General features: G+C 37.9%; 1 protein-coding gene across 2 annotated transcripts in view; it reads right to left on the bottom strand.

Moving 5' to 3' along the window:
• MAP3K5 (mitogen-activated protein kinase kinase kinase 5) overlaps nucleotides 1–18,919 on the bottom strand; it is a 101,705-nt gene that overhangs the window by 19,871 nt on the left and 62,915 nt on the right. For both annotated transcript variants that reach the window (XM_080585921.1, XM_080585922.1), the window contains exons 12-17: nucleotides 13,739–13,788; nucleotides 8,619–8,714; nucleotides 7,201–7,282; nucleotides 5,200–5,333; nucleotides 1,401–1,528; nucleotides 497–633 (exon numbers count right to left, since the gene is read on the bottom strand). In XM_080585921.1, the coding sequence (XP_080442047.1) occupies nucleotides 497–633; nucleotides 1,401–1,528; nucleotides 5,200–5,333; nucleotides 7,201–7,282; nucleotides 8,619–8,714; nucleotides 13,739–13,788 (627 nt within the window). The remainder of the gene's footprint in view (nucleotides 1–496; nucleotides 634–1,400; nucleotides 1,529–5,199; nucleotides 5,334–7,200; nucleotides 7,283–8,618; nucleotides 8,715–13,738; nucleotides 13,789–18,919) is intronic.

Here is an 18,919-nt window from a genome sequence, read left to right as displayed (position 1 = left end):
CTCTTTAGCATGAACAAGAAAAAGAAATCAATAGCATTCCCACCTTACGTAATCCCATTATCAGAAATTTAATCTCAAAGTGAACTTCTCCATCTACAAGAATTTTAGTTTAAAGACCAAGACAGAGAAACACATCTTTAAAAAAAAAAGGAACTTTTAAAGTCTAGAATCTCATTGGAAAAGAAACTGTTCATATCCCACCCACAGCCTTCTTCACTCCTGATATGTTTTTATGAAAGCTTGATCACATCATTGAAAATGTAAGTAAAAAATATCCATCCACTACCACATCTGATGTGGCTATATGTAATTTTTTTCTAAAAAAATATTTTGTTAGTGTAAATTCAAGTTACAATGGCTCACTTATCTAATGTACATTTCAGAATAGCAGAAAGTCAAAACAATGAATAGCTTCCAGAAGAAAGTTTAAGTTACAGAACAAATAAACGGGTTATGCAGTTACATAACACCAGGCTTAATCTCCACAATTTCTCACCTTTATGTCTCGATGCACTATTTGATTATCATGGAGGTATTTTAATCCTTCAAGAATCTGCTTGGTGTAAAAGCCAATTGTCTGCTCATTATTTTTTAATGGTCCCCATTTTGATCGTAGAAGAGCAGAAAGACTGCCTATAATTTTGGAGAGGAAAAAAATGAGAGTAAAACCAAATTAAATTCTACCTTCTCCCCCAAAGGATAAGCAAAGTAACAACAACCAACAATCCCAAACCAAGTATAGGTACCTCTTGTACAATGAAAGGCCCTCTCTTGGAAATACTTTCTTGTATCATCAAATTCCTGACTAATTAAAAAGAGTCTATGTATCTCCATTGGCCTTGGCTGCAGCAGATACATTCTCTCAAGCAACCAGATAAGAAACTTTTTAGTCAATGTGCTCATCTCTGTTATGTCTGGAGAGAAGTTGTCCAAGAAGAATGTTGTGAAAGAGTAAAAAAGGGTGGGTATACATATGCACACTTCTGTACATAAACCAAATCCACAGCAGCTCAAGAAGCTAAACCCCCGTAAGTGGGATTTTCATTATGTCTGGCTGGTGTAACTTCTTTGGTCTCTAACAGAAACAACTGCCTGTCATGATTCCCTTGTGTTAGGTACTTGAGAAGGGCTCAGTCATCAGAGACTAGCTGCAGTCTTTCTAGTAGGATGGTCACCAATCACCTGTTACAACAACAATATGAGCTGTTTCTGTAGCACATCTTGTCTAAATCCTGATCAAGCACTAGGAAAAAACCCTTATGGGTTTTTCCATTAATTTAAGAAAGACATATTAAAGATTTTTTTTTTCATGAAATACATCACTCTGCAGTGCTATAGGTCTTATATTTTGAAGATGTTAAGAAAAAACAATAACCAAACCAGTCTCGACCACTACTTACCACCGGGCACCTGCTCCATGAATATCTTAATGAAACCATCCTCACTAAGAGATCCTAAATACTGGACAATGTTCTTATGTTTGAGATGCTTATGCAAAGCTATTTCTTCATGCAGAGGTTGGGAGTATCTGTCAAGAAAAGAATTTATGCAATACTGAGCTTCAGGAATAAAGCCTTGAGTTTACTGTGGTAAAGTTTTATTTCAGGTCCCATGAAACATTTACACTGAAGTACTGCATACAGTAATACAATATGATCTTAGATATTAGACAATATTAGACACATTTAACATCAGTGGTTATAACCACCACATACTAAGAAACCATTCACATATGAATATACACAACATACAAAATTATATGTAATACTGTACCCACACAAAATGTGATAAATGTACATTTATTCATATAGACAGCCTAGGCAAAATGATATGTGGAAAAGGAACTACAATCAAGCTCAACACAAAGAGAATAAACAGTTGGGCAAATGGTTGTATTTAGACTACTGCCAAAGTGAACTAGTAAACAACTGAGTTAATGTATAATTAAGATCAGCTCAATAATTAAAACAAATCACCATTTAAGTTCCTACTAATAAAGAAGGAGTCTCATCTGAAAGCAAGAGTGGATTGCTATCAAAGTAAGAAATCAGGAGTCTTTTCATTGAGAGGAATTCAGAAGAACTCATCAGAATAATTTCAAATTTAGTTTAGTCAAAGATCAGGTCTTTTTCAGAGAGGTAAGCTTTTTCTGCAGTCTTTTTTGTCAACGTTTCTGAAGTCCAGACCCTTCTGGTGTGGAACAGCACCAGAACCCTACCTCAGAAGCTGACGTGCTCCCCTGAGCCAGCTCTAACACTCTTCTTCCACCCACAGGTGAGTCGCACACACCCTGGCAGGTTAGCTGCCAGATCCTGTGTTTTGTCTGGCAAAAATTAGGTAATACATTCAGAGTCTGGTGGCTACTTCCAACAAAGTACTAATGTCTGTAGTCATACTTTCAGTATAGCCGAGATAGATGTTGGCCACAGACCTCTCCGCTCAGTTCAACAAGCAGCTGCAGTGTTGAGCATGTGAGGACATGTTCAGATGCTTATACTGTGGTTTAATTTAGCACTCCCACAATCTCAGCCTTGCAGCTAACTGCGACCAGAAGGAACAGTCTTCCTCCCTCCCCCCCCCCCCCCCCCCCCGCCCCCCATTCCTTTTCACCCTCAGCAGGTTGCTCTCAGCACAGGTTTTGAGTCAATACTGGTGACATTCTGGCCTCCTAACAAACTGGCAACAATTTATTCATACTTGTGCTAGGGAAATTAGGGGTCGAGATGGTATTCTGCTGCTTCACGTCTAGGATTTAGTTCTTCCTGGAGCCAGTAAAGTGCCAGTGCCAGGAATGCAATCCAAGTTTTTGGGCTAAAAGCACCTGTGAGCTCCACTCTTTTGGAGCAAGTAGTTACCAGTTCACCCTAACAACAGCATCAAGCTACAAATGGAGGCTGAACTCTAAAAAGTAGAGGGCAAAAAAAAGTGGGTCATCTCAAAATGCCTTTGGAATATGAATGTCATAGAAAACAAAAAGTATTTCATTAAAGAAAGTGTGACCCTCATGCAACCCTCAGTCTATGTACTGAAAATAATTTGAGTTTTGTCACACCCCTCTGCACAACAATAAAGATTTTAACTACCCTGTTTGTCATTCAGAAATCCAAAAATCATCTGAGGTTATATTTCTGAGTTGTATCAGAGTAATAGTAATTCAGAGTGGCAACAGAAACATGCGTGTAATTCTTCCCCCTGAATTGTTAAACTACACAGTTCATTTAGTCTTGAGCAACTTACATAATTAAGCAAATAAAATAAATCCCTAAGAAAATTCTCCAGAAAGATGGAGGATTTCTTGGAATCATAGAATCTTAGAATTATTAAGGTTGGAAGGGACCTTAAAGACCATATAATTCCAACCCCCCTGCCATGGGCAGGGACACCTCCCACCAGACCAGGTTGCCCAAAGCCCCATCCAGCCTGGCCTTGAGCACCTCCAGGGATGGGGCATCCACAGCTTCTCTGGGCAACCTGTGCCAGGACCTCACCACCCTCACAGTGAAGAATTTCCGCCTTATACCTAATCTCGATCTACAGCCATTACTCGTTGTGTTATCACCACACTCCCTGACAAAAAGTCCCTCCCCAGCTTTCCTGTAGGCCCCCTCTTTAGGTACTGGAAGGCCCCAATGAGGTCTTCCTGGAGCCTTTTCTTCTCCAGGATGAAGAACCCCAGCTCCCTCAGCCTGTCCCTCCTCTTCATATGAGAGGTGCTCCAGCACTGGGATCATCTTTGTGGCCCTCCTTTGGACTCATTCTAATACATCCTTGCCCTTTCTGTGCTGGGGGCCCCAGAGCTGAATGCAGCACTTCAGGCAGGGCCTCACAAGAGCAGAGGAGAGGGGGGCGAATCATGTCTCTCAACCTGCTGGCCATGCTTCTTTTGATGTGGTGCATGATACAGTTGGCTTTCTGGGCTGCAAGTGCACATTGCCAGCTCATGTTGAGCTTCTCATCAACCAACACCCCCAGGTGCTGCTAAAATATGGGAAATTCTGCTGATGGAGAAGCTATCCATTAGATCAGGACAGTAAAAACGAGAAGTAAAATGGGCAAAAGACAAAAAAAAAATTGCAAATATGGATTCTGTTCCTGACTTAAATGATGGAAAAAAATACACCAATTGGCACACCCAGTATTTTACCAATATTCACTTAGTATGTTATTCCTCCCGATAACAAGCAGTGTTCTGCATTTATTTGAAGAGCTTCCTTCATAAAAAAATATTTCTTTAATCATTAGGAAAAAGAGGGATTTATCTTCCTGTTACTGACCACGGAAATAACTGTTTCCTACTTTTCCTAGCTTTCTGAATACAGAGGCACAAGTTATAGTCTTGATGATACTTTATAATCTGAGAGGCACTTCAAAGATCCAGGCGCTTGACTCACCTGTTAAGAAATAGCTCGCACAACACCTGACCACAAAAACAAATGTAATCGTAGAACTTTTAAACTGTCAAGTTATTCTTAAAGTCAGTTCAGTTTGCAAAGAAATTGTATGTGTAGACTTGCTATCACTTTCATGAGAATATTTGTGGAAATTATGTATTCAGAATACCACATACTACAAACCTCAAGATATACGAGTACAATAGACATGACATGTTTGGCCTTTACATGTTAACTATTATAAATGAGACAAGGCACTACACAGACAAAGTTACTGCATTAAGAAGCACGGACAAAAAGATCATTGCACGTTTTATGCTACTGTGAAGGGGCTTCATAATAAATTAGGCTCAGACAGAAAAAGGAAAATGTCTTTATCAACAATTCAGGCTCAGAGTTTTAAAGGATTCTGGAAGTTATAAATTTCAGAAGTTCTTTTATAAGAACCTGCTTATGTATGCATGCTTCTTATAAAGATGCTTAAGACAGAGCTTTTCACAAGGTATTTGAGTGAGATTCTGTATTTCAGCAACATTTCTTTGGAAAGAAAAATTATTATGAACTACTAAGACCAAAACTAGAAAACAAATTCTCAGTTATTGCAATCATAAACCATTCCATAACATGGAAATGTTTACTTAGAAAGAAAGGGAATACCATGATATAACCGACAGTTTATTGACAGCTTTGTAGAAGACTGATGGCAGCTCTTCAATCAGATTACTTAATCAGATTTTGGTTCATTAAGATTACTTAATAATGAAAGCATGTAATGCACAAAGTCTGGAATAAGGCTCGATTACCATACCTGCTATCTCTTTCTGGGATTTCTTTAATAGCGATTCTGACTTGATTGCTCAAATCTCGTCCTGCGTATACAATGCCATATGTTCCTTTCCCAAGAACTACTCGCTCACCATTTTCATCATATTCATAATCATACTGCAAAACAAACAACACATTTAAATGAAACAGAGGGATAAGATTTATTTCATCTGACTCCATGCACACAACTAAGGCATCTAGAAAAATACTTCAAGACGACAATTTGTGTACTTTGCAGACATGCCGTTGTCCCTCCACTGACTTTACAGAAAGCATTGGCTTCTAAGGTAGCCATCTCATTTAAGTGTGAAAAGCTAAGCAGGCCTTTACCTGTTCTGTGTAGTTAAATTTATGTTTTAACAGCATCTGCAATCCTATTGGTAGGAGTAAAGACAACAAAAGACGACAGAGGGCACTCTGCACCAAACTGAGAACTTCAGCTTCTACACAGACACACAAAGCAAGTGTGTCTTAATTTATTCCAGATGCTCTCCTGACCTGACCACATCTTCCAAAAACAGCAAAACCAACTTTGCCAGTGCCAGGTCAGACAGCAGAGTGTGCCAATTGAGGTTAGTCAGGATTGCAGTGTATTAACCATGGTTTCGGCTGAATTTAAATTTCAAAGAGTTTAAGGCCAGCCCAGAAACGGTCATTAGATTATCTCATCTGTCCTCTTGTGTAACACAGACGTATAATTTCACTTGCTCATTCCCATGCTGAGACCAATAGCTCATGCCTAAATAAAGTATTTTTATTTTCCCTGCAAATAAAGTTTGATATCTTTTTAGTAAAAGATACAGATAATCCACTACTAGCTTTAGTTAATATTTCAACAGATTCTCAGGGTGAAGTCATTACTCTTATTTTTAATTCTTACGTCTTTTGGCATCACTATATTTCATTGTTTTTTCTCTACTAAATTAAAGAGCCTATTAACAATTAGCAATTTTCCCTGTAAAGATACACACTATAATCAAGTGACCTACTGCTTTTCTTTTTGCTAAAATAAAACAATTAGGTAATCATAGTTTCTCATTATAGGGTATTTTTTTTTAGCCCAAAAGTCACTCTAGTGGTTTCCATTTGTCCCATCTACAATTTCAGATATATTATAAAAATTCCAACGTCAAAACTGGGACAGAGTACTGGATTTATTATTCAGTACTGACTTTTTAAGTTAGTTTCAGATGTCTCCAGAGATCCAGGACATGGTCCTAAGTATTCCGGCTTGTTTCCTGCCGCCTACAAGAAAATCTAAAGACTGCATTGCACTCAGTGGCCTGGCATTCACTTTTCAGCTATGTATATGTTCAGATAAAAAATCAAGGTGGAAATACAGTGTAATGGCATACACATGCAAGCTGTAACTCAGTTAACATGGTTGACAGCATAATTAAGGCATCCTAGGCTTCGGTGTGAGTTAGTAGGCTAAGGGTAGAAAGACTCCCAGCCACACCATCATCATCATTTGATTTGAGTTTGCGGCTCATTACAATGCTTGCTTACATATCGTAACTACCACGGACAAGTCTTCCCCAACTACAATTATATCCTTGTTTGTTATGCAGATGACCTGCCAATAATGTAAGTGTACATGATTCCAGTGATGCACAAAATAGTCTATAAATTTAAACAGATGCTAATATTGCCTGACTATGACTAGACTCTGAAGTAACTGTAGCAAGAATTACTTTGCAATAAAGTGCAATTATGAAGAATTTTAGTTGAGTACTTTCTCAAGTGAGAATGCTAACTGAAATAAGCAATTAATCTATGTTGGTTATAAAACCTGGATGTGTTACAAAGAATCATTAAATAATAATTAGTAGGGGATAAAATTTTGTAAACCATAGCTTTCATCTAACTTCTTTTAGTGAAGGGATGAGTAATTTATTCCCTTAGTGAAACTCTACAGTAGAAATCCATAATAGTTGGTGTGTTGAAAATAAGTTTAAAAAACAACAAAAAACACACTATATACCTCCAGGGAGTCTCCATCACATTCCCCTTCCTCTGTAGTCTTCCCTATTTCTTCAGTGATGCTGTTCACCATGTCAAAAAACCTGTTAAAAGCAAGGAAAATTAAAAAAAAATGCAAACATGTATTTGAGACAGCATGGGGACATACAAAGCACTTCTCTCTAGAGTACTGAATGAACCGAAAGATTAGATTTAAGTATAAATTCGGTGTAAAAGCTTGTTTGTCAGCAAAAAGGAAAAAAAGATTTTTTACATGGAGATTTAACAGCAAAACTAGCACCTCCCCTACTTAATTAATGTCCATCTTTTATATGTGATGAGACACTCATGATGTCTGAAACTATCAATGGAATTTGTATTTCAATAATCTACATACATATCAGGTGAAATTCTTGTCCTATACCATTGTTCCTTTACATCCAATGAAAGCACTGAAGCATCAGGAGAAGTGCCTAGAATTTTTGCATACATTTGCAGAAGTTTTTGTAGAGCAGAAAGACTAGTTTCAGTTTCAATGAAAAGGGGGGTCTATTTTACAAATTCCCATTAAAAAAATATCACTACATATGACTTACCTCCTTTGAAAAAAACATAGGCAGAAATATCATGCCAAGCTACTGCTCACTCATCTTCTGAGAAATATTCAGATACAAAGGGAACATGGTAAAAGGACCTGTACTGACTGGAGTTGATGAGAGGATGAGCTAAGAATTGAGCTTCAAGGTAGCCACAGCCATTAACATGAAGTAATACAGTAAATTTTGGTAAAGCTGCAGCCTTTTTAAGGACAAGAATACAAGAAATCCTTTCCAGGAATGCCTTCTGGATCAATTCAAGACCACAACACTTACGCTCAGAGCACAATAGCGCAGCTTAGAGTAGCTAAAACACCTTTAATTTTGTGTAAGCCCTTGCCAAGTTTCTTATAGGGATACTGCTACAATCATACTTAATAACCACAATGCTAATGTAAACTAATGTAAAGAACATCAAGTGTGCTTCTCTGTAATCAGAAATAAAACTTCAACTACAGTAAAAGAAAAATCTTGACAAGACCTCCTAGATTATTGGTGTTACCCCAAATACTGCTATTTCAGAAGGTCCCTTTGTAAGTTTAAAATGTTTTGTTCAATTGGGGGCAGCAAACAGTTTGTAGTAAGCCTTAATATGTCAAATAGAGAAAAATAATACCATAAAATGCATAAAAATATAAATCTTAATTATGTTTCTAGTATTCGTCTGAGCTTGTTCTTTGACTTCTCAAACCTCATACTCTCTAGGGTAGTACTACGCTTTCACATAAAAGACTGTGACAACTGAGGATGCTCTCACCATAGTTCTGAAACAGTCAGCCACTGCTGTACATGCAGACAACATCCACCCTAACGCAGATTGTTTTTTGAAATAACTATGACACACCTCCTGCAGTGAAGTTCCGTGCAGAAATAGATTTGAAAGTCATCTGAGTTGTGCAGCACATACAGAAAACAGCACCGTTCTTCAAACTTCGAAATGCTGAAAGAACAGCCAAGCAGAACATGTTATTAGAAGAACACATCTGGGCTTCTACGAGCTACGTCAAACCACACAGACCAACATATTTATTGTGAAAAAGCACCAGATTAAACCTAAGAAGCCATAGTCTTTCCTTATTGTAAAATTACATTCTTATATCCTACAAAGTTCATGTTCAGTTGTCTGCTATCATTCGTCTCGTCCCCTAGGCCATACACTGACCAACAAAAAGTAGGAGCAAAGAAGTTAAAAGAAATATTTCAATTGACATGAGTCATTTTTGTTTTCAGTGCATTTAGGTAAGGCCCTTAAAAATGCTTGCCCTGAAGCCAGGATGAAACATTGCTTCAGAATCACATTAGGAAGCTGGTCTTTGAACTCAAATCATGAGTTCTTCCCCCTTTAGGAATAAGCCGCAGCTCAATCCTGAACACAAAAGTTTCCAATTGGTTCCACAGGAATTTATTGGTAAATTGATAGCGTAATGGGAAAATATTTCTAAATTAGGCCAACATTAAAAAAAAGAGGTGAATGACTTGACCAGCCTTGCCCACCCACTCCTTTCTTCAGTTTTGCCTTCATTGCTATAAACAGGAGTACAAATATAATGTAGAGATATGTATGACATCTTCTTATGGATGCATATATGCCTCAGGATAAAAGATGTACAAACTTTGATGCAGTTGCCAGTTTTCTACCCAAAGTAGTCTGCAGCTCTTGCAAAGAATCATTCACCAGATTTTTTTTTTTTGTATATACATGTCATTACTGTGTTCATTAAAGAAAATACTAAACATTAATTGAAAGAACTCTTTCCATAATTTTGTCACATGTTGAGGGTCAGGTGTCAAGCTGATTCAGTATAATTGACTGCTAGTGTATCAGAAAAAAAAGGTGGCTAGAGCTGTTATGACAATATAATACAGTATTTGAGAAAACAGAACAAATTAAGACACTATACAAAATCCACACTGCTAATGAAATCAACCTATTTTAGTTGGATCAAGATATTCATCATGGTTTTGATTCACTTAGAATACCATTCTGCTTTATTTTGCTATATCTTGCCAAATAATTTATGATTTAACATAGCAGTTCTTTAAATGTCAGGAAATTCTTATAACTTTCAAGATTTAATAGGTGTCTATGGTTGTTGCTTCTTTTTATGACTCCTCTACTGTAGATCCCTTGCCGTAACTTTTGATAAAGAAACTGGTGTTTAGACAAGCTAGGGATCTGCATTTCATAAAGCTACTTATGAGAAGACAGATTCATTACTACTTGTCACTGGGTGTTGATACTCACCTATTTTTGTCAGGAAAAGTTCATATGTACTAAGTGATGCACACATCTGGGAAGACAGTCACTGTCCCTGGTTTACCAGTTAGCTTTTATTTCATGAAGTTTTTCAAGCATACACATGAACTCTCTAGCTGTGGAGTTACTCCAGCTGATATCAACATAATTATTCATTCATCTAAAGTTCCGTGTGAGTTTAAACATTTTACTAACCTGACGTGCACAGAAGCCATTAAAATAGTAGTGAATAAAAAGGTAAGAATGTAGAGCATACACAGAGGCCAGGCAAATTCATAAATATTTAAGGCCTTTAACTGAATGTTTATATTGGTTATATATATTGCTTTCTTCTCCACTCCAAAAAAAGAAAGTTAAGGTGGAAAAAAAGGAAGACTAAAAAATACAAAGTTATAAAAAGAAACTGTAATTTGCTCAGGAAATGCCTCATTTTGAGAGTTATCGAGCATATGTAATACCCACTGACTTCTGTGACAGCAGAATAGGAGCTCAGTTTGCAAAACTCAGAAGACAAGCAGGGAAGCACAATGCGACGTGGCCACGTGCCCAACTCATGTGCATGCAGAACTCCCATTAGCTGATGACAAATAGTGCAGATGCTGTAACTACTGCTAACTAATAATTCTAGATGAAGTAGCAGATAAAACAGTTAAGCATTGGCAGAAACCATAGAAAAACAGCTTCATGGAATTTTTATTTGTTTTCCAGAATTGAGAAGGATAGACACCTTCCACTGTAATAACTAAGCAATCTGACAAGATTCCAAGTTTCATGAACTTGGTATGGAAGATGAACATCCCTGCAAATTCTTTAACTATGAAAAAAATTGAATGCAGATCTGAATCCAACTTTATCACTGTGTTTCTAACACTACATTTATCATCACGATCCCATGGAAACAACACAAGTAGCAGTCATTTCACAATCCAGGGCTCGTAATGAACACCAAGGAAATTCCAATTTGTAGTCTACCAACTTCATTCTGCTACTTTATTTTTTACCTCTGAATTTGAAAAATAAATAGTATCTTCTTACTTATATAATGAATACTAGGGAGTTTTCTGGATAAATTGAGGAAGAGATGCAAAGCACCTTGGGGAAGCAGATAGGTTCCAAAAGCTTTGATAATGCCTTTAAGGATTAACAGTACTTTTGGCCTGATTCAATAATAAACATTTGCATATAAGAGGTTAAGAAAGCATATGATGAAAGCAGAGTTATTTACATTAGAGCACAAACTACTAATCACCGAGTTTTGTGTTTTTGCTTTTTTTTTTTTTTAAGCTAAGCCCAATTACTATGATTTCCTGCATATAGAGTGTGATTCAGCAGTGCGTTCAGAGAGCTCTATACACATTTTCAAGTTCCTGTGCAACTCCTGAGAGTTGAACTCTAAAGTAAGATGCTGATTACACTGACTGATAAGGACCACACAGAATAATTGTCCCCTCAAACATTTCCTTGAAGTATTTATCAAAAACATTACTCATTTCAGTGCTAGATGTCTCTTCAGCCCTGCTGCCGAGAGACTCCTCATGTAATGCAGTAAATGTTTATGGAGGCCTTTGCTGAAAAAGCCTCCAAGATCATGTACAAAGACCTCCCTTGTATGTTAAGGCTGCACCCCTAAAGCTGGCTCTTACTAGTCTAGAGAGGCAGAGAATCCTTAATAAGGCTGGGAACTCTCCCTTCCTAGACAGCTTTAAGTCTAGGAGCTTCAGAGAAGCCAAAAATAGCTCGGATACAAAAATAAATTAGAAACAGGCCTGGTTCTGAAGGACGTCCCACCCCAAAGAATGTTTATCTTCATAAAGCCAGGAAAAAAAAAACTGAAAAAACACTGAAAAAGGAAACAATTAGAAACTTGCACGTTTGAAAACTAGACTTATTCAGTTTTATAATTGCATAAAATAAAGATTTCCCCTTTCAGCTCCTCATAGAGGCAGCCACTAAGTTTTCTAAGAATTCAGTGGCTCTTGACCCTGACTCATTTTAAAGTTTTCCAAGGGGTTTTGAACATCTGTCCAGATGAACAAATTGGAATTTCAATTGACAAATTAAATGACTATTGACAGGTTTAAATAACAAGTGCAGGAGAATATACTAAAAAAGTACTAACCACATTATAGCTTACTAATGCCAAAAAAGGTGTTTTTTTTTTAAAGAAGAACAGCAATGTTTTGGTATAACCATAATGTTTTGGTAACCATAACCAAAACCCAAACCACACCGAACTAAATGTATCATTGCAATTTTTGCTCAAAATAAGCTAAATCCCACAGGATTGAATTTCTACATCTATTGATGGTGTTTTGTTTTTAAGTTAGTTGTTGGAAGGAAAAATAATCATCCATCTGTGCAAAAAATGTACTGCAGACATAGCAACAGCTTTGTGTGTAAGGAACAGTTATTATTAGAACAGAGCAATGACTATTTAAAAAAACATAAGATTTCTGGACCTTTTTTTTTTTTTTTTTATTACACTAAACGCAAACACCAAGTGGAAAGTCACAGGATACCAAAGTATAGATAAATCCTAGAAAAACAAATGAGACTAAGATGAAGATCTGATCTAAAGGGATCACAACAATGGTAGAACACTACTTTCTTAGTATCAGCAGACAGAAAATGCAAGGCTGGACCCTGTCAGACAAAAACGTACACTACATTTAAGCTGGGCTAGCAGAGCAGACCCACTGGTTCACAATACAACACAACATCCCTGCTAAGAAAAACCTGCAATGAATGGTGCTTCCTAGTAGAAAACACTCCCCTGAAGTCAAGCAAAGTTAGCCAAAGATGGCAAAATTTCCTCCTTTGTTGGTATCTCACAGACCAAAGAAAACCTAGAAGGCTTTCAACGTATAACATTGTACTCCTCTAATCCAGTCTTGCACACGTCATTCTTGATCCCATGGTTTATTAGTTCATGTTAACCTACTCCACATTAATCTTTGGGAGGTTATTTATTTACCTTTCCTATTGATTTGCTTTTCCGGTCTCTGAAACAATCTTTGAGCTTTTACTTCACGATCTATCCACTACTCTGCCACTTTTATCATCACTGCATTGACAGTCTCCCCTCCCTATGGGCCTTCTCTGAAACAGTTTTGGTACCATACCGAAAGCAAGCACAGAAAACCCAGACACCAAAACTCAAGAGATAAGCAATTAGGACACTTCAAGACACATTAACCCACCTCCCCATCCTCCCTAGTCAATTCCTCATATCCTCCTTGTTTCTGCATCCACGCTACTTCCTGGCTTACATATTGTGTTCAACAAGCATCTGTGACAAGGACTACCTTCCTTGTGTTTAGCAGTTTCCCACTATGTCAGAATCTCAGTGCACAACCACAGCTTTTGGATGCGATACAACTCAGGCAAGGTGACATGAAACGTTAGCAGTTATTATAATTCAACCTTAATTAACATAAAGTGATTATGAACTTTACAAAAATATTAGTTCTTAAGTTTAACAAATATTTTTTCCTAATTTTTTACATAATGAACTCTGAAGGTGGTCACTTCTGAATCCAGAATAAGATTCCTGGGGCTTCACTTACAGCAGAGCATCTGTGGAAGTACTTGCAATATTCAGCTCCAATTTTGTATCCATTACTCCACCAAGTTCTACAGCACTAACTTAATATAATATTCATTCAATTACTCTTTTCATTTCAAAAGATGAAAGGGAAACAACTTACCTTACTCCCCTTATGGAAGCAGCACTGAAGTTCCACTCATGAATACCCTTCTGTAACACAAGAGGGGAAAAAAAATTAAATAAAAACCCCTTCCTTTTGGAAAATCAAGAGCCAGTAGGCATATCTTCTAGCCTGGAACTCAAGAGACCAAAGGAGAAACATTTGGATTATAACAGCCTATATTACTTTTTAACAGTTATTCTTCAGGGCATTTCTTACGTAAAAAGAAAGTAAAGTTCTACATAGGTTTGGTTGGTTTGTCTCTTCACTGTTTGCTCTGCAAACACAGTATATATTATTTTAGAAGGTAAGTGAAGCAGCAGATCAGCACCTAAGACAAACTATATGGGCAGCCCTTCTCAATTCAGCTTCACTTGCAACCTTCTAGAAAGAGGGAAGAAAAACCACCGCTGACAATAAGAGCCTCCTCTACATGCTCAGCGTCCTGAGTGTGTGGGAAGAATCAGCTGAGAATGCTACAAGCACGGAGTCTGATGCTGGAGAGCGGAATGGAAAATACTTGAAAAGGAGATGAAATCGCTCAGGGAAGGAGCAAATCCAAAGGACAACTGTCCAAAGAAACAGAAAGCAGACTACTTCCCTAGGAATCCAGAAGAGAGCAGTAAGAACGTACCAAAACTCCTATGAGCTGCTGGAGTACTAAACTAGGCTGGAAGAAAGAAGCCACCCTACAAAAATACAAAGGGCCAGGCCTCATTTATTTTCCTATCTTTTACGTTTAAATCTGTCACACTGAGCAGAACCAAGTTCTCTCTGCAGACAGTTGTATCGATCTGCGCTTAAGTTTTATTAAAAGTTACTGCAGGAATCAGAAGCCTTTTGTATCTTCTGAAGAAAAAACTGGCCTTTCAGGAAAATGTGGAACTGCACCAGCTCTAAGTCCTGGCAACCTTGGGATCCCACCACAATAAGCAACGTATTTGAAGGAAATGCTCTCTACAGTTAAGCTTCATTTTGCGTTTTAGTCACCTGAGCAATCAGATGGCATGGAGACAGATCTTGCTGAGAAGTAGTTTATAGCATAAGGGCATAGTGTCAAACAATCAAATGTATCCCAAACGACAACATGAAGATGTGTAGCATATAAAACATTTCATGAATATTGACGTACACAAGAGTCAGAACAGATACACGGCCAAAATAGATGCACAATGTGCAACAAATGATAGATGAAGTCATTCTCTCAGCTACAGCAGTTTTCTGTAAGGCTTGCTAGATTGGTTTTTTCCGCTGTAGTTCTTTTCTTTCTGCTCAAATTGCATTAAAGGTTATAAGGCTACTATAAAATGCCTAACACAACATACTGAGAATACATGCAAACATTTTTCTTGAAGTACAAACTTCACATTGTTGTAATTGTAAAGTATTATGCAGTAACTACAGAATCTCTTCAATTTTAAATGGCAAGGGGGAAGGGTTTCCAGTGGGGCAGAGGGACAGGAAAATAACCTGAGATGAAGAAGTGGGACTGCATCTTGAAGTACCAACTGATGCTAGTAAGAAGTGTTGGTACTCATCAAGTTGACTGGTTCTCTTGCATGAAGAAAGATCACCTACTACACCCTCCTTATTTGCAGAGGGATTTATCCGCATTCTTCTTTTACTCCTCACTCCCTATACAAGCTCTACCACTTTCCATTTTTTTCCACTTTCCAGTTTTCCATGCTTGAAAACTCTCTTCAGAGCCTAGGTATTGGTACTTGTCCAATTCCCAGTACTTGGAATAATCTGAAGTCTAAATCTAAAACAAGCATCCTGACAGGCAGAAATTTTCAAGAAGCATAAGTATTGTGGGCTTTACATGTCATCTACATGCAACTAAACTCTCACAGATTCATACATCTTTCATTAACCACACGATGTTCTCAGGCAATGAAATAATATGAAAGTTATGTCCCTCAAGATCTTGCCAAGTTTGGAATACATTGGAGTAAACATATCAGGCATGCTATCCAAATCCAGCATCTGTTCTTCAGTTAGGCAAAAAACCACCAACCACCCAAAACAAAACTTAAAATGGTTTCAGAAGCCAACATGAAACAGAGACAGGCTGTTCTATTTCAAACTTGCAAACAGCACTGCTGCATTCCTCTAGCCCCATGTGGAAAGGACTGCTAAAATTAGGGTACTGAGGGCAAAGGTATCATGAATTCTACAAAACACAATGCCATCTGATTTTTATATTCATTTGTCTATGTAAAATGTGTTATTATTAAGGGCATAAACGATAAGATATGCTACGAAAGAAAAAGCCACAGTAGAGGAAAAGGCCATGTTATATATCCCACTATTGACTGTCATTCTCCTATTCATTAGGAAATTGCCAGCTACAAGCTCTGCTGAGTTCCACTTTGGATTTGAAGCAGAATTTAAATTTCTTGTGCATGAAGGGAAGTTCATATGCTTAATAACTCACAATCCTTATTCTTAAAGAAATGACTTAATTTTGGAAATTAGGTAAATCTGTTAGTTTTATGATCTGAATTCTGAAGCACAAGCTGCTAAACCTCTAACAGACCTATGCTATGTGGATTAAAATTGTACAGCTGAAGCAGTTTCCAAACCAAGACGTCTCACCTGTCCTTGTAGCCACGATAGCTGGTCTTTATTTGTTAACCAGTCCCTACAAAGCCTATTATCAGCCTAGTAAAGACCAAAGTAAGAGCATTCTTTAGTGCAGTGTGCTGAAAGATGATACACATTTCCTCCACAAAATCTCTTCCTAAAGACAGTTATTAGATTGGTTATATTCATCTGATAAGGAATCCCGTATCTCGAAATTCCTCAAGTCTCCTTTCTCCTTGTAAAGTTTCTGGTGGATTCAAAGGACTTTGGCAAACTTGCAACAACAGATTATAATCCTACAGCCGAATTTGTAACTACCAAATTGCCTGGTACATTCTTTTGATGAATATTATTGCTTGTAGGGCAGGGATGCCTGCACTCTGTATCAATCCCAAACTACTGTCACTACAGTAAGGACTCTGGCCAGAGCAAAAGTACTAGTAAGTGCATCAAAAACTGACCTCGTCTAATGCTATCACGTAAGTAGGGAAGCAAAGGTAGGTGAACACTAGCGTGCAGAAAATACAGATGTACTGCCCAAATCAGGGCCATTGCTGAAAATATTAAGGAAAATGTACCGGTAGCTAAAAGGAACGTTTACACGCTATGAAATAACTTTTTAGGAATCTGAGCGCACCTGCTCAAGTAAAGTTAACTCAAACTGAAATATAAGCAGTGACAGGCCACATGCAGCAAGCCTACCTGTTTTACCTAAATTAAACTCTAAAAGCTACCAAGATTCTCCTCAAAAATACTGTAAGGTAAACAAACAGAGAAGAACCATTTAACATAAACAGTGTAAACAAAAGAACAAATTAGTATGGAACGGCAACAAACTACTTCAGAATGAAAGCTAGAAGACCTAAAGCAGCACTCTGCTACTTCAGCAGTAGTATTCCACCTCTAGGCTCTTTTACAGGTGCAGTGACATTCTCCAACTGCTTTCCAACAGAGTCATTTGTGAAACTTACACAACACTTGTGAAAACTACGCCAATATTCAGATGGAGCTTGATCATTCTATACGAAACTTTATACAGCAGGGGTTTCTGCAACAGAGATCAACAGGACTCAATAGCCCAAAACATCCTTTCTGGTCCTATGTTCCTTCCTATACTATAGACAAGCCACTTAACAGAACGTAACGTTTGCAAATGAACTACACACCAAAAAAATCCCACACCTACAAACCCAAAACACGTGCACGTACAAGTGGTTTCTAAATAGACTAAATTCTAAGTACAGAAACACTTTCAGAACAGATATTTTACAATAGCAAGGTTTACCCTGTCATACTGAAATCATAACTTGCTATGTGGTAAGCTTTGCTTTTGTCTGGGAACCACATAAAAATATTTTTTAATGTTATTCTCATAGGCTGAACCTAGCTGAAAATAACATAAGTCAGAGTAAAACACAAATAGAAACTCATTGGTCTATGCAAATATTTCAGTTTGTGCTCTAATGTGCTATTTCAGGCACTGTTCATTTACGTTCTCCTCAAACTTCCAACAAAAATTCTAAGCAGTACTGTATCATGTAGTCTGCATACAAAAACATTTATCCTTTATGGCATAAGTACAAAAGCTGAAGTATTGACTACCTGGAAAGTAGGTCTTCACTGTCCTACCTTGTCCTACCTTGCAAGCAATCAAAATGCTGCCACAGAAGAATGACCAGTACTAATTCTTAGGAAGCACTTGTATTTCACATGTTCTGATTCCAGCTGACTCAGCCCTGATTCGTTATTCATGTAACCCTTCCATGTTTCTATGATCCCTTCTTTCTCTGGCGTTCTAAGATGTCTTCCCCATCTTCACTCCTACCAACAGTTTGCTTCCTAAGCAACGCAGAAGGTAATAACCATTCACTGCTTCCTCTCTCTTTGCATCTCCAGAGTTTCTAAACTGCTTTCTAAATACATCTCGCTATCTCACACCTTGACTTAAGGAATTCCCTGAATTTCCAATTTCTATACCTTCTGAATGTCTATCTATCCTTCTGCCAAATATTTCTTTGCCTCTTGATTGATTGCCCTGCTATTTTAAGACACAAGACTTTATTACTTTCACATGAAAGGAATATTTACCACAGCTGAAAAGTAATACTGAGGGTACAGGAAGTTCATTATAAAAAACATGTATGAGTACATATTACACTACATCATAGAATCATAGGATGATAGAATGGTTTGGGTTGGAAGGGACCTTAAAGACCATATAATTCCAATATCCACAGTCCGGCCCCCTCCCCCCCCCCCCCCCCCGCCATGGGCAGGGACACCTCCCACCAGACCAGGTTGCCCAAAGCCCCATCCAGCCTGGCCTTGAGCACCTCCAGGGATGGGGCATCCACAGCTTCTCTGGGCAGCCTGTGCCAGGGCCTCACCACCCTCAAAGTAAAGAATTTCTTCCTAGTATCTATACTAAACCTACCCTCTTTTAGTTTAAAGCCATTATCTCTTGTCCTGCCACCACACTCCCTGAAAAAGAGTCCCACCCCAGCTTTCCTGTAGGCCCCCTTTAGGTACTCGGAAGTTGCAATGTGGTCTCCCCAGAGTCTTCTCTTCTCCAGGCTGAACAACCCCAACTCCCTC

Source organism: Anser brachyrhynchus, assembly GCF_964034855.1.
Source record: "Anser brachyrhynchus genome assembly, chromosome: 3".
Classification (NCBI taxonomy): Eukaryota; Metazoa; Chordata; class Aves; order Anseriformes; family Anatidae; genus Anser; species Anser brachyrhynchus.
This window is presented reverse-complemented; position numbering and strand designations above follow the sequence as displayed.